The 14,275-nt window shown below is 51.9% G+C and overlaps 1 protein-coding gene across 2 annotated transcripts in view; it reads right to left on the bottom strand.

Annotated features, from left to right (window-relative positions):
• Window positions 1–1,041: 1,041 nt before the first annotated feature.
• Window positions 1,042–14,275, bottom strand: part of Qsox1 (quiescin sulfhydryl oxidase 1) — a 35,708-nt gene continuing 22,474 nt past the window's right edge. The window contains exons 6-13 of one of the 2 annotated variants that reach the window (XM_041662840.1): window positions 14,097–14,239; window positions 12,410–12,544; window positions 9,369–9,498; window positions 5,664–5,786; window positions 4,635–4,782; window positions 3,612–3,791; window positions 2,556–2,782; window positions 1,042–1,725 (exon numbers count right to left, since the gene is read on the bottom strand). In XM_041662840.1, the coding sequence (XP_041518774.1) occupies window positions 1,717–1,725; window positions 2,556–2,782; window positions 3,612–3,791; window positions 4,635–4,782; window positions 5,664–5,786; window positions 9,369–9,498; window positions 12,410–12,544; window positions 14,097–14,239 (1,095 nt within the window). In that variant the 3' untranslated portion in view covers window positions 1,042–1,716. The other variant, XM_041662839.1, reaches the window with a different exon arrangement.

Here is a 14,275-nt window from a genome sequence, read left to right as displayed (position 1 = left end):
TGGGCAGGCTTGCTTATCCAAGCCATGGACAAGAGCCCTGGGGAAATCAAGGTAAAAGGCAGTGGGGCAGGAGGCCCACCCTCCCTATCAATCAGAAGGCCCCTGGATAGGGCCAAGGGGCTCACTGTGTGGAAGGAAACCCACACCACAAAGTGTCTCAAACAGGGACCTGCCTCTACTCTTAATCCTGCCGCTGAACATCGTAGAGCAGCCTGCACCAGCATTTTCTGCAGAGCCCCAATCCTACATTTGATCTGGGGAAGTATGGTTATTGGAGGTACAGGATTTGCTAACAGAAATTTTTACTTGACATTTTATGAGCGGCCAAGTGATAAGAAACCTCTTATTTTATGAGCGGCTCATTTAGTAAGAAACCTCTGAGGTCGTGGACACTGGTCCCGGAGCCTCTTTCAGAAACCCTGCTTGATCATGTGCTGGCCTGTCAGCCTCTCAAACCCTCAAGCAGGGTTCAGCAGGGAAGGACCAGTCTAAGCCAGGAGGATGTAGTGTGGGGCTCAGACATGGAGAGGGGAAGCACCCTTGGAGCCAGGCTGCTAAAGAGGTCAAATGCCTGCCAGCTGCACCTCCCCCACCCCAGCTGGCCCAGCACAGGCGGTGTCCTTGGCATTCCACCTGCTGCGCCAATGCCGAGGCCATTCGAGCCGAGTGAAGATGTCAGAGAAAACCCCAAATCGGATTGAGGCTTCTGCTCCCCCCCCTAATGAGGTTCATTATCGGCTGCTCTGATCCCTGTAAAACCCAGCAGGCTGGATTAGGGGCAAAATCTAATCCAGGCTGACTCCTCCTGGCTGGCCAGTCAGCGCAGGCTGGCTTGACAAACAAACCTGCCAGTCCTGGAGGAAGAGCTGAAGGTGGCAGCTGCAGACAGGCTCCTCTAACAGCCAGAGAGCAGGAGGTGGCAGGGCCAGCACCAAGGCCTGGGGTCCAAGAGTGTTCTGTGGGGAGTGAGGTGAGGGCCTGCTCCTGCGCCGTTAGTATAGACCTGTAGGTCTCCAGGGAACAAGTCAAACACACTATGCGTGACTTAACAAAAATAATTTTATTCCACACCCCTCTCAGGTGGGGGGAGCGTGGGAATGAAGCTTGTGTTCTAGACTTTTCCATTTCTACCTGTCTGCAGTGGAACTCAAAGAGGAAACCCTCCCCTCACTGCTCTCAACTCAGCACCTTCCACAGCCAACATGTAGCACTGATTTCAGGGAACAAAATCAAAAGACAAGAGCCCCAGCTCAGAGAGGAGAAGGCTGCCCTCTCGCAGCTAGCACAGGACTATCTGGACCTCAGCATTACCCACCCTTTGCCCCAGCCACCAAGTAAGCACTGCACCCCACAGACCAGCCACTGTCACCCACCCAGCCTGCCAAACCACACCACCCTCAAACTACACCCTTGCAGCAGAAACTCTAGTGTGAACCTGGGAGGCCAAAATCATTTCCTGAAGCTTCCAGCTCCACCCCTGGAGCCACACCCAGCCCAGGTCTGAGGCGCTGAGGCTGGGTAGGCCAGAAATGATGCTGCCTTTTCTTCACGTTGAGAGGGAGGGAAGTAGGCAGAGCCTCAGAATGCAGTGGGTCCGCTCCAGCCCACCCAGCCCAGGTCCTCTCTTCTGGATGGAAACTCTGGACTTGTCTGCCTCAATTTAAGGCCAAGGCCAAGCAGGAAACATTGAGACTTCAGCAGGAATGGGACAGGACTTCACATAAGCTGAAAAACAGGAATTGGGTGCTAAAGCCAGGGCCTGAGCCTCCCAGAACCCCCCTGACCCTGCCTTAGGCTGCCCCTTCCCCATGCTGGTCAGACGACACTGGAACCCTGTTCCTGTCTGGTCTATGGAGCCCTTCACAGTAGACCACGGGTTCACCCAACAACTAGCTTTCTTGGACTTGCTGCTCTCCTAAGTTAGAAAAAATGGAACCAGGAGTAGAGGGGAAGCAAAGGTGCCAGGGGGCCAAAAAATCTCCATTCCTGCCCTCTTCCTGGACAGTTCAGGCTATGTGGTGACTAGCATGGCCCTTCAGGGTCCTCATTCTGGCCCGGAAGTAGGTGTACATGGCTAGTAAGCCCATGAAGGACACAGAGTAGAGCCCCACACAGAGGCTAATGTCCAGGTGGGAAAAACCCCCTCCCAGAACCTGTAACCATGGGCCTTGGCCCTGTATAGCTCGGGCCTCTGGTTCCACTTCAGGTATGCTGGCTAGCTGCTTGGGGCTGCGGCTCCCTCGCCTTAGCTCTAAAGGGCCTTGGAGGTGCTTCACCTCAGGCAGCAATAAGGCCCCAGTGTCTCTCTTGCTCAAGTGCTGCCACCCCTGGGCATGTTCCTGCGTGTCTCTCTGAAGCTCTTCCACATGCTCAGGAGGGCCCTGCCCTGCTGGAGCTCCACTCATTCTGAGGCCTGTGTATAGTTCCTGGGGGCCACTTGCTTCAGGCTTCTCAGCTGGAACATCTAGGGCAGTAGCTCCAGGGGGCTCTGCAGAAGCAGCCCGCTCATGGCCCAGCACTGAATTTCTGCTCTCCAGTTCTACTGCATCCATTACCAGCTCTGGGGTAGCTTCATGATTCTGGGGACCCCTCTGGGCTGCTGGTCCAGCTGCAGGAGAGTCCATGACAATGTTTACTGGAGAGAAGTGAGCCTTGAGAAAGTTGAAGGTGGCATCTAGGTCCCACACAGGCTCCTGTCCATTGAGTTCATTATGGCAGGCTAAACATAGTTCACGGGGTGGCCACTGCAACTTGGGGAAGTAGGGGTCCTCACTTGGAGCACCTGGGGAGGGAACACATACAGTTTGCACAAGCCTTTAGAAAGATGGAAAATAAAATACAGATACAAAACAGAAACCAAAGCTACTTGGGGATGAGGTAGAAGGACTGCACATTCAAAGCCAGTCTGGGCCTCGGCCTCAAAATAAAGAAGGCAGAGGAGATTTTGGGGACATAGTTCAGTGAGCTAGGCCCCAGGTTCAATCCCCAGCACCATCCCAAACCCAAACGACTCCTGGACTAGTCTGCACAGTCCTGGCCCACAGTGTGATACAACCATTGCAGCATTTGGTGGGAGATCTGAGGCAAGGGGATGGGGAAGAGGCCGGCAGCTGGCAGGGAAGCTAAGCACATGTTTTCTTTCTAAATGCTACTAGGAGGCTCCTGGAGAGGGAACCAAGTGCATCTGTACCCTCCAGCTCCTGCCCTAGGGCTGTCTGGGAGGTACTCCCTGCTCTCCAGATAGGTAGTATCCGGTCTACAGAACGCTTTCCTCCCAGGCTCCCATGTGCAGGGAAGGCAAATAGTGTAAATAAGGGTAATGAGGAAGACACACTCCTTGTCTCTCTCCAGCCCACTCTCTGATGAGAATGGAAACCCCTGCTCTCTCCTCCCTATTAGTAGGATAAAACTAACAGTCAGAAAGCAGTGGGGGTGGGGGAGCTAGGCAGGAGAGAGCCTAAGGAGCCAGAGAGGGTCCTGGTTGAGTGGGGTAGGAGTTCCCTCCAGACCAGGGGCTAACGGTACTGGCCTGGTTAACAGGGCTGTCACTTAGGAGATAGTGAGAATACCCCCAGAATGCCACCTCCAGCCTTGGAAGCGGCCCTCCTTACCTGAGAGGCGAGCGTTAACCCTGTTGTGGCTGGTCCAGAGCCAGAGAACGGCATTTTTGGGATTTGTTACCCGGTGCATAGAGGCAGCAGCCATCTGCTCAAAATGGTCAGCGCAGTCTCTACAGCCAAAGAAGAACCGGACATAGTTCCGCATGGCTTGGAGGACCTCCTGGCCGTCAGCTGGAGGGAAAAGAGACACCACACAAAGGCCCTTCATGTTGCCAGTCTCTGCCTCTCCATCATGGATCGCCACAGGCTGCCCTGTCCTCCTCCTCTCTTCTGGGGTCACCCTGCACAGTGCCTCGCCTACTTCTCCCCTTCAGAGGGGTCCTATTTCCTCCAAAGCTCCTAAGCTGCAGTTCTTCCTCTTCAGGCCTCATCATTACATTTTTCAGAGGGACACTTGGGGATTATGTGACGTGGCCGGAGAGCTGGAAGGGACAGAGCGCTCATTCCAGTCCTATGATCCTCCCCTCCGACCTGCTTCAGGCTCGCCAGTGGGCCCTGCCTCTATGGGATACCCTTAGAAGTCCATCCTGAACTGGAATGAGTGCTTCCTACTTTCTCTTCATGTCCCTCAGGATTCTCACTCTGCCCTCCCATATATGCTGGCCCAGCAAGGGGCTCTGTGACTCTCACTTTATTCTCCTGAAGGTATGCCTCCCTGCACTTTCTGCACCTTCCCTCTTCCAGACCCCATAGACGGCAGGGGTTGCTTCCTGCTGCTTCTAAATGTTCCCTCCTCTGCCACCTCCAACCCTTTAGAAGGCAACCTCCTACCTCCATCCACCAGGACCTCATACACAGCGCTCTCTGTCTGTCTGTCTCTCTGTCTGTTTCTCTGTCTGTCTCTGTCTCTCTGTCTCTCTGTCTCTCTCTCTGTCTCTCTCTCTCTCTCTCTCTCTCTCTCTCTCTCTCTCTCTCTCTCTCTCACCAGTTGCCCCTAATACAGGATCATTCCAATGGGCTCCCCACAGAGGAATAGGGCAGTCTGAGGCACAGGATGAGCAGGCCTGGACTCACCTGGTTCTTGTGGATAAGTTTCACTATGCCGACTTGCCTGCACAGTCAGGAAGTGGAAGAGGACCCACAGGGAGCAGGGAAAGCCCCGAAAATGTGGCTCACTGCCCTGGCAGCCAACCCAGTTCACCTTCTCAACAAGAACAGCGTCCTAAGGGGTACATGTGAACATGAGTGCACAACAGAGATGAGAAAGGGTGGAAGGAGGGGACAAGGGAGGCTTCCAGCAGCATAGAGCACTGTAGCAAGAGAGGCCTCTTCTGGGCTATCACCTCAAAGGGGCACCGCTGCCATCTTTATCCACCAGAAGATTAGCCCACCTGAGAATCCATGGCAAACACCAAGTTCTAACTTTGAAACAGCACTGCTGATCTGATCACAGAGGTCCTGCAAGCCTGGACACCTTACAAATGCATGTGGTTTTGCATGACTATTGGGTGTGGCTCGCTGATAGGTACCCTGCTGTGGGCCATACTGAGGAAGCTGCTTGGAAGCAGGCAAGAGTTATGGTTAAGACTCTGGTGTCTTGCCAGGTGGTGGTGGTGCACACCTTTAATCTCAGCACTCAGGAGGCAGAGGCAGGCGGATCTCTGTGAGTTCGAGGCCAGCCTGGTGTAGTGTCTTCAATAAATGTGGTGGCTCATTCCTATAATATTTACATTTGGGAAGCAGACACGGGTGGACTGCTGTGAGTTTCAAGGTCATAACCTTGGATACAGAGAAAGATCCTATCTTAAAATAGGACTCCATCCTTCATTTTAGTCCCAATCACTGACAGGCCCGATGGGGTCTTAGACTAGAAAAGTTAGGTAACTGCCCCAACTTGGTTTCTTCGTCTGCTAAATGAAAATCCTGAAGTATGGGGAGGGGATTCAGTGAGACATTCTACAGAGCCCCATGAAGAACAGCTTATTAGAGGTAAATGGAATGACTTAGCGCAAACTGTGGAATAATAATAAATCTCAGCAGCGTCCCTCCAGTCCCATAACTGTCAGAACATTAGTGAGAGCTTCACGTGCCTTCCAGACTCACCTCCTTCCTGTTGTCCAGAGCAGTTCTAAAGAAACTATAGGGGATCTTCTTTCTCGGCTGCTTGTGAAGCCAGTCATTTATGGAGTGCAGGAAATTCTGGACCAAAGGCCGGCCAGGGAAGTACTGCAGGTAGGAACACGTGGCAATTGGAGAGTGAACAACAATTCTACAGAGGTTTACAGTCTTACAAGAGAAGGAAACTGCATAGAAGTGGACCAATGCAGGTTTACTAGAATGTTCCCAAACCAATAGGCACCAATGTGGCTCCCTAAGGTGTATTCTGGGCAGAGAGGAAGAGACTCTGTGTCTCTTAGGTCATGTGGGTCTCTCCTGTCAAGGCTCAGGCCCTAATGCTGACCTAACCACATGCAACCACTCAGGGGAAGAGGAAGGTACAAGCAGCATACTACTCCCCAGGACTGCTGTGAGCCCTGGACACAAGTCTTCTTTTCAGGTGGCCCTCTGATGGAGCGACTGGTTGACCAGCTGGGCTCTGGTGGGGTAGGCAAGGGGTTAGACATGGGGTGACAGAGGATAACCGCAGCTGCATCCTGGTGCTGTTTTCTGATGCTCAGAGCCCATCTTTTACAGCCCAGCACCCTCAGAGCAGCAGTTGGGCTCCTCAAAAGTTGAGATCCTAGGGCACTTTTCCCATGCTCACCCACGGCCAACAACAAACACCCTGGTGAATGTGGAAGGAAAAACTGCAGGGACATCTTGAGCCATTCTCAGTAGTGATATGAAAGGAAGATGGGCTCAAGGGAAAGGACTTTACAATGACATCACAAGAGGGAGTAACCATAAAAGTCTTTAAATCCCTAAGGCAGAACCCAGTGGGCTTCTGTCTGCCTCCCTTTGGAACACCCACTGCAAGCTGCCTGGAGTGTACTCTCTGCTTTGCTTTTGCTAAGTAAACTGTTTTAACTGCCTGTGTTTCTTGGCTCATTTCTTTATTTTGAAAAGACAAGAACCAAACTGAAGAGAAACCTTCATTGGTAATAGGCTGGCAAAAGACCTTTTGTTTTCAGTCCATGGGCTGCCAATGTGGACAGGCCAGCAGGGCTTAGGGCCAAGATCCAAATCTTGATGGTAACTCCCAAGAGCCTCAGAGGAACATGAAAAGCTACTTTGACAATAAGTCAATGCAAATCTGATTAGTATCAGCACTTTAAAACCACAAGGACTCGGGGGAGGAGAGAATATGTGCATATGTGCATATATGTGCATGACCAAGTGCACATGGGGTGCGGTGGGGAGAAAAGGGAATGGATGCAGCAGGGGAGCAGGGCAGATAAAACCATAGGGAGGCGAGAGGTAGGTGGAGACGATCCTGAGAAATGTGGCGAGAGGAGCACAGGGAAAACCATCTGAGGGAGGAATCCTGGAGATAAGAACGGCACAGAAAAGTCTGCTGCCAGACCCAGTCCTCTGAGAAGACATTAGACATCCTTACCAAACCTCATGCTGGCCATGCCCCAGAGTGAAAAATGGCTGCAAAGACTTGTGCTTTAGAATGCTTCTTCCTGCTTAGCTCCTGGGAGCTCTGGGTCCACACACTGATTTACAGCCCAAAGTCAGCATTTCTCACTGACCTCCGCCTGCCATCCTGACTTGGCACCTTTCTTCTGCCTTCTAAGGCCATGCATCAGAAGGAAGGATGACTTACAGGGCTCTGGACAGCAGAGAGCAGGGAAACCTTGGTGACCATACGCCACCCAGTGGCCAGCCCTGATAGCTGCCCACATGTGATAAGGCAGGCTGACAGAGGAGCCCTTTCTTTCCCTGCTTTCCTGTTCCTGGGTGCCCAGTTGTGAAAGGCAAGAGAGGAAGGTAGATGAGATGTGAGTGTGGCTTTCTCCTTGGACAAGGTGCTTCACTTCTCTGGGCTGTCATTCCAGCTCTAAAATGCTGGGTACCCACCCAGAGTTGAGGAACGGAGAATGGGCGAGGACCAGTGCACTGTACAGTCAGTGTGAGTACCCCCCAGTGCACTGTACAGTCGGTGTGAGTACCCCCCAGTGCACTGTACAGTCGGTGTGAGTACCCCCCAGTGCACTGTACAGTCGGTGTGAATACCCCCCAGTGCACTGTACAGTCGGTGTGAGTACCCCCCAGTGCACTGTACAGTCGGTGTGAGTACCCCCCCAGTGCACTGTACAGTCGGTGTGAGTACCCCCCAGTGCACTGTACAGTCGGTGTGAGTAACCCCCCCAGTGCACTGTACAGTCGCCTGCCAGAGCTCAAGGAAAGAGAACAGCTTTGACTCTTATTCTTCAGGAAAGAAGCCCCCAGCAAAGAAGGGCAGAACGCGACAGTCTTGCAGGCAAAGGTTAAATGGGTCTCTCCACCTGTGTCCCAGCTCACACTGCTCCCCCTGTGGGACATCTGTACAGCTGGCTTCCCTCAGTCCTCTGCTTCAACACCATTCTGTCTTTTCTGAGAGACCTGGCTTCAGGCTAACGGGCCACCTCCCCCATACCATCTCCTGCCCCACTGGGAATGTGCTGTTCAGGCCTCTATCTAACGTGGGTATTTTCTGTGTCTCCTCTCACATCAACCTCACACAGCACAAACTAAATACCAGATGGCCTACAGCTGCGAACAGACACAGGCAGCATGGGAGAAACTACTGCTTCAGAGGCCTCCTTTGGAGTAGGCTGTCCTGGGCTGGGTGTCCTCACTGAGGTCTGCAGGGGTAGGGAGCACACAGCGTTCCCGCACTTCAGTGGTAGAACAGTACAGAGGATCGCTCTAGATTTGTTCCCTCTCAATGCTCACACAAATTCTCTACCATGGGAATGACTCTGCCTTGCCTGCAGCATTTCTCACAGGTCCTCTGTGTACGGACACACAGGCCACCAAGCCAGGGTCGGGATGGCAGCAGAATGGGTGAGGTAGGGAGAAACCAGGAGGTTCCCAGAGACCTGGGAAGGGCGGGCTCAGATCTGCTGGGACTGAGGGAGGCTGAGTCAGCAAGCAGGCCCAGGGGACAGGCAGTCCTGACTCAACAATGAAGCAGGCTGGTGAGGAAGGGAAGCCGGATGGGGAGGAAAGGGAAAGGCAGCTCTGTACAGCAACGCCTCAGGCCTTGGGTTTGGTCCTGCTGACTATGTCAAGTTACTTAAGCCCCTGGGCCCTTTAAATGGCAGGGCCACCACTCTGCAAAGCAGGTGAGGAGATTAAATGCTGCCAGGAATTTAACCTTTGACAACCAGGGGCTTCACCGCAGGGAGCAACTGCCTTTCTGAGAAGCCGGGAGTACAGAGCAGGGTTAGCACTGTGGGTCTGGGCTAGACTGAGAAGACAGACAGCATGCAGAAAGCACCCTCTTTCACTCTGGTGGCCCAGAGTCCACTTCCCCAGTCACCATGCCACAGACTGGGGCTTGACTGAGGTGGAGAACTCAGATAAGCAGGCAGAGTAAGTCACTGGATGGCTGGCATATTCCCAGGTATTGGGCTATCTGGCCCCGTGTCTCTCACTCCTCTCCTCTACAGGGTGGCATGGTCTCTGGCAATGTGGAGCTGGTACAGAATATGGTTATGAGAGGAGGGCAGCAGCCTATGGGGGCCTGGACAGCTATGGGTCCAGGTGTCCAGTCAGACCTGAGTTCCTCAAGAAGGGGCTGGTGTGGTATATGGTAGACACACACACACTAATTACATGGGGAAATACAGGGACAAAGGAAGGTGCGGCCCTGCTCACCTTGGCCAATACTGCCACAAACTTTTTCAGGGCCATCAGGCGATGTCCCTCCAGAACTGAGAACTTCCCCACTTCTACACGCAGGATGTAATGTAGAGAGGATTCCAGGTCGGCCATGTAGATCTTGGAGCTGAGGACAAGAGGAAGCAGAAGAGAAGGAGCATTAACAGCACAGGCGCTCGAAGGAATGAAGAGAGGCACTCCGAGTGTCACAGAAGTGCGTAGACTTGGCTCTGGCAGCGATTTGCTGAGCACCTTAGATAAACGACCTTTCTAGGTCTCCATCCCCCATCTGTATAACAGACATAACACACGGCTCACAGATAGGTTGCTGACCGAAAACAGATGGAAACCAGCTTGGTGCAGGTGGGTAGGGCCTTCTCTCCAGGTCCAGAGCTAGCCCCTTCTGTAACTCATGAACCAGGCTCATTCTGTTTTGAGCAAAAAACCCTTAGGGGCAGACAAACAGCCTGACTGCATATACACAGGCTCGCACAAGGAAAGGGAAAGGCCTGGAGTTTAGCTACTCACCAAGGCTAGGAGCAGTGATGGCAGAGAGACAGGAAAGAAAACAGGTTCTCTACTTCATGCAGGGCTCGTATGCATACTGCTTCTAGACCTGTCAGGTCTTCTACCTCTCCAGCTAGCTGTCCCATCCCAGGTCCACCATGCTTCCATGGGGTCAGCTCAGGTACTGCTAGGAACGGCATTGAATGTTGGCTACTTCCCGACCTCTGCCTCCTGACACCGGGGCTCTGGCCTCAGCATGATAGTAAGCTAGTTTTCTGAGCTTAGGTAATTCCTACTCCATGGGTTATTTCACCTGTAGAACTAACAAATCATTCTGCCTCTTGAAGGTACAGAGCCAACAAGGTCAGCTACCAAGATGGGCAGTGACTCTACTCACACTTCACTCTCAGGCAAAATCTCCACTGTGGTGTCCTCTGGCCTCAGTTTACCTACCTCGCTATTCTGATGTTCTGCCTCAAGAAGTGACCTCATTGGTCTGGAGAGAGAGCTTAGCAGTTAAGAGACTGTGCTGCTCTTCAGAGAACCTTACATCAGTTCCTGGCACCCACACCAGGTGCTTCACAACCTCCTGAAACTCCAACTCCGAGGAATCTGATCACCTCTTCTGGGTACAACACACACACACACACACACACACACACAAATAATAATAAAAATAAAACCTTAAGAAGTGGCCTTATGATAGAATGAGATGATGTAAGATGCTGGCAAGCACAGATCTTGGTATAGCTCTTACAGTAATTTGGATAATCTGAATAAAAATGGTCAATGACACCTTTGTGTGCAGGCATGGGTGTGTAGTGTACACACGTGTGCATATGTGTGCAGTTGTGGCTGCAAGTGGAGACAAGAGGCTGGCATTGGGACATCTTCCTCAATTGCTTCTCCACTTTATTTGTGGAAACAGGATTTCCCCGCACTCAACTTCGAGTTCACCACTTCAGCTAGACTGGCTGTCTATAAAGCCTGAGATCTGCCTGTCTGCACACCTCAGTACTGGGGTTAGAGCTGGTCACTACATCCAGCATTCACATGGTACCAGTGATTTGAACTCCAGGCTCATCTTTTGCACAAGAACTTTACCCACTGAGCCACCTCCCAGGTATTCATTGTCACCTCATACGTTCATTTCCTTATCACTGGGTTTACTCTTTCCACTGCACTTTACCTATAAAGTCTGCTATTAGCTAGGATGTGAGATCCTTTCTGGATCTTTCTCCCGGTTCTCTGTGCATCCTCTACTTATAAGCTATCCTTTTGAACCAGCACTGAGCTGCCTGGTCAGACATCCTTGCTTAGTACACAGTTGGGTACATACTAAGCAAGAGGTCTCCATCTCCATGGACAGCATCATGGTGTTTACTATAAAAGTGAAGCCCAGGAGCCTCATAGAACAAGCAGTTCTTTCACACTTAACACTGTGCACAGACAAGGATACCTGAAAAGGCAGAGGACTCCCTGATACTTGTAGCATTCAGATGCAGTGGGGTGACTTTCTAGAAGGGATACTTTGAAGGGGACTATAAAGTCTATGAGCAGAGACGGCATCAGCCCTGTGTAGTCAGCAAAGCCAGCCATCAAGGCTAGCATAGTGACTGCCTGTGTCTCATGCAAAGGTGTTGAGCTTCATTTTGCTCTAAGCAAAAATTGTGTAGGAGCAGAAAACCAGATGGGCAGTGCACTCACACACTGCTCTAAAAAAGCTGGTCCTCTGCAAGAGAGAAAAGCTAAGGATCTGGCAACTCACCAAGGCTGGAGAACCAGTACAGCAGAAGGGCATGGGGGGCAACATGGGCAGCAGTTTGTCTCTTTCAGAGCTGATGTGCACACAGATGCCAGACCTCGGGTCTCATACTCCACTAGACAAATTGGAACCCACAGTGGTCTAGCACATGCGTGGCCCTGACGAAACAATTGCTCAGGACAGAAATTAGTGAAGACCCTCCTAGTAACCCTCCACACTGATTCGACTTCTCCTTTCCCTTTCCTCCCTCCTTGCCTTTTTCTCGTTCACACTCTTGATTTCTCCCTGGAATTCACAGTCCTGCCGCTGTGGCCTCCTAGGTACTGGCATTACTCGTGTCCAGCCCACACCTGACTTCTACTTGCTTTTGCGTAAAGTTGAGCTTATGCAATGAGAGCAATAGCCAGCATTCCTTCAATTATGAGGAATAACGTGCAACTTTTGTTTGGCAAACCCACATCTGGCACTGAGGCCCTGGCACACAAGAGAGGCCACAGCAAGATTCCTGAGCATGGTCAGCAGTCGGGGACCCCCAAAGGCCTAGTCTGCAGCAAGGCGTTACTCAGCTCGGGATGCAGTTCAATGGGGGAGTTTCTACCTAGCATATTCAAATCTTGGGTTGGATTCCCAGTAAAGACCCAAGGCCAGTCATGCAGGGACAGATGTAGGCTATCCCTGTGACAGGAACAGTGCTCATGGAGGGGGTGTGACCGTGGCCAGAGAAGAGGTAGGAGGAGGGATGGACGTGAGAAGCTGGTGCCCTTACTGGTCTGCAAACTTCCACACTGTGGGAGCTATGTTTTCAGCAGAGACTGGCGCAGCTGTGGTCGGGGGAGCCTCCCTGGTCGGTCCGGACAGTCCCCGCAGGTAGGATGTATAGAAAGGCCTGGACTCCATCAGCCTGGGAAGAAAGCAAAGGGAAGCAGTAAGTACAAAGGGAAAATTGCACAGCTGGCCAGTGTCAGGAGCGGAAAGAGAGTGGGCCCTCCAATAGCAAGGCTTAGCAAGAAATTCGATCTAAACTTGTTCTCATCTTGTTTTTGGCCCCTTAGGTCTCACTTTAACTCATCCATTCACTGTCCATGCTATGGAAACCCTTTTATATCAGCCAGATGTGGAACTCCTAACTGAAAAAGCAACTGGGCCTGAGAATTACTTGGCCATTGTCTTTAGGCAGGTGGGCTCCACTGGGAACAGCATCCATCCTGCCAAAGATAACTGGAGATACAGTTCATCAGAAAAGCTGTTTCCTACCTACCTTGTGCAAGTTCTGGGTTGGGTCCCCCTCACCACAAAGACAAAAATCTACCAACTTCTGCCCATGACAGGAATTGCTGGGTTTGACTGTCTTCCCTATAGACTAAAAGATGACTGGTCTCAAGGCAGTCACCCTCCCACAAATGTGTTCCAGGACATCACAAGGTGACATTACTCCCTAAGGAATTCAGAGTTTGGCGTGTAATTTTAAAAATAATATCAATAGCAGAGAACCAGGTTTGTCCAAATCTTCTTGATTTCTCTCTCCTAATACTGGAGTCTTAAGGGTAGGAAATATTTCCTCAAAAAGGTCTGGCCACGATAAGCATCAGTGACAGGATGTCCTACGGGAGCCAGCATCAGTAAGCATGGCTTCCCTGCTATGCCACCCCAGCTCAGTGTCTATCAACGAGCAGATGGCCCAGGAGCAGCATCGTCACAAACAATTTTCTCCTTCACCAACCTCAAGTGAGGAAACAATGCCTCCTCTCACCTCTAGGACTGGCACTCTCTGGGCCTGCCCAGGAACTAGCCTAACATTCCCCTTATGAGCATCCTGCTCTGGACTCTAGAGGCCTGCCTCAGGACACTGGTGACCTAGGCTATGGCAATAGCAAGAGGCTGCCTAGCTTAGCCTCAGTGTAGGCTGGTACTAACGGCCGCAAGAAGCAGATTTCTGGGTAGCTAGGGTAGCCTTGCGCTCTTTGGCCCCCTGAATTTCTGCCTGCAGGGCCAGGCTGACATCAATCATCTGCCTACAGAGGGCACCAAGGCACCATCTGCTGCCATTTAACAGGCCAGTCGGCAGCAGGAGTCTGACAAAGCAGCTGAGGCTGGCTTGATTGTTTTCTCCTGACATTTTGGAATGGGCTATTGTCTGGCTCCTAATGAACTTTTCTGCAATTAGAAAAGGAAAGGGAGGGAAGGTCCAGCATGTCTGAATCCTTGCAGGTCTGCACCCTGTCAGTGAACTCTGTGGACAGAGGGGATGGGTGTCACGGCTAGGGAGTGGTGTGGATGCCTTAGAAGCATTCGGGGTGAAGGCAGAAACCCTAAGCTGCAAGGTTGGAGGTCTTGTCTCACACCGAGGACCAGACATCTGCTTCTCCTGTTTGCCTGCTCTTCCTAGTGACATCTCTAGGCAGGAAGAATGAATAGATGGGGTGGGGGGAGAGATAGGGCGACATCACACTTACACAGGTACTCTGGAGATAGAGCCATTCCGAAACAGCAGGTAGCACGAGGGAAAGTCAGTGACATCAAACTTGCTCACCACGTCGCTCTCTGTATTTAAGACCCTGCGTACTGGTACACGGCGTTGGGAGAGGTCCAGAGCTACCTGGGGAGACAGCAGGATGTGGGGGGTTTACCTAGC

Source organism: Microtus oregoni, unplaced genomic scaffold (assembly GCF_018167655.1).
Source record: "Microtus oregoni isolate MIOR12 unplaced genomic scaffold, Mior012 000013F_ref0000133, whole genome shotgun sequence".
Classification (NCBI taxonomy): Eukaryota; Metazoa; Chordata; class Mammalia; order Rodentia; family Cricetidae; genus Microtus; species Microtus oregoni.
The sequence above is the reverse complement of the archived record's forward strand: the minus strand, read 5'-3'. Positions and strand labels throughout refer to the sequence as shown.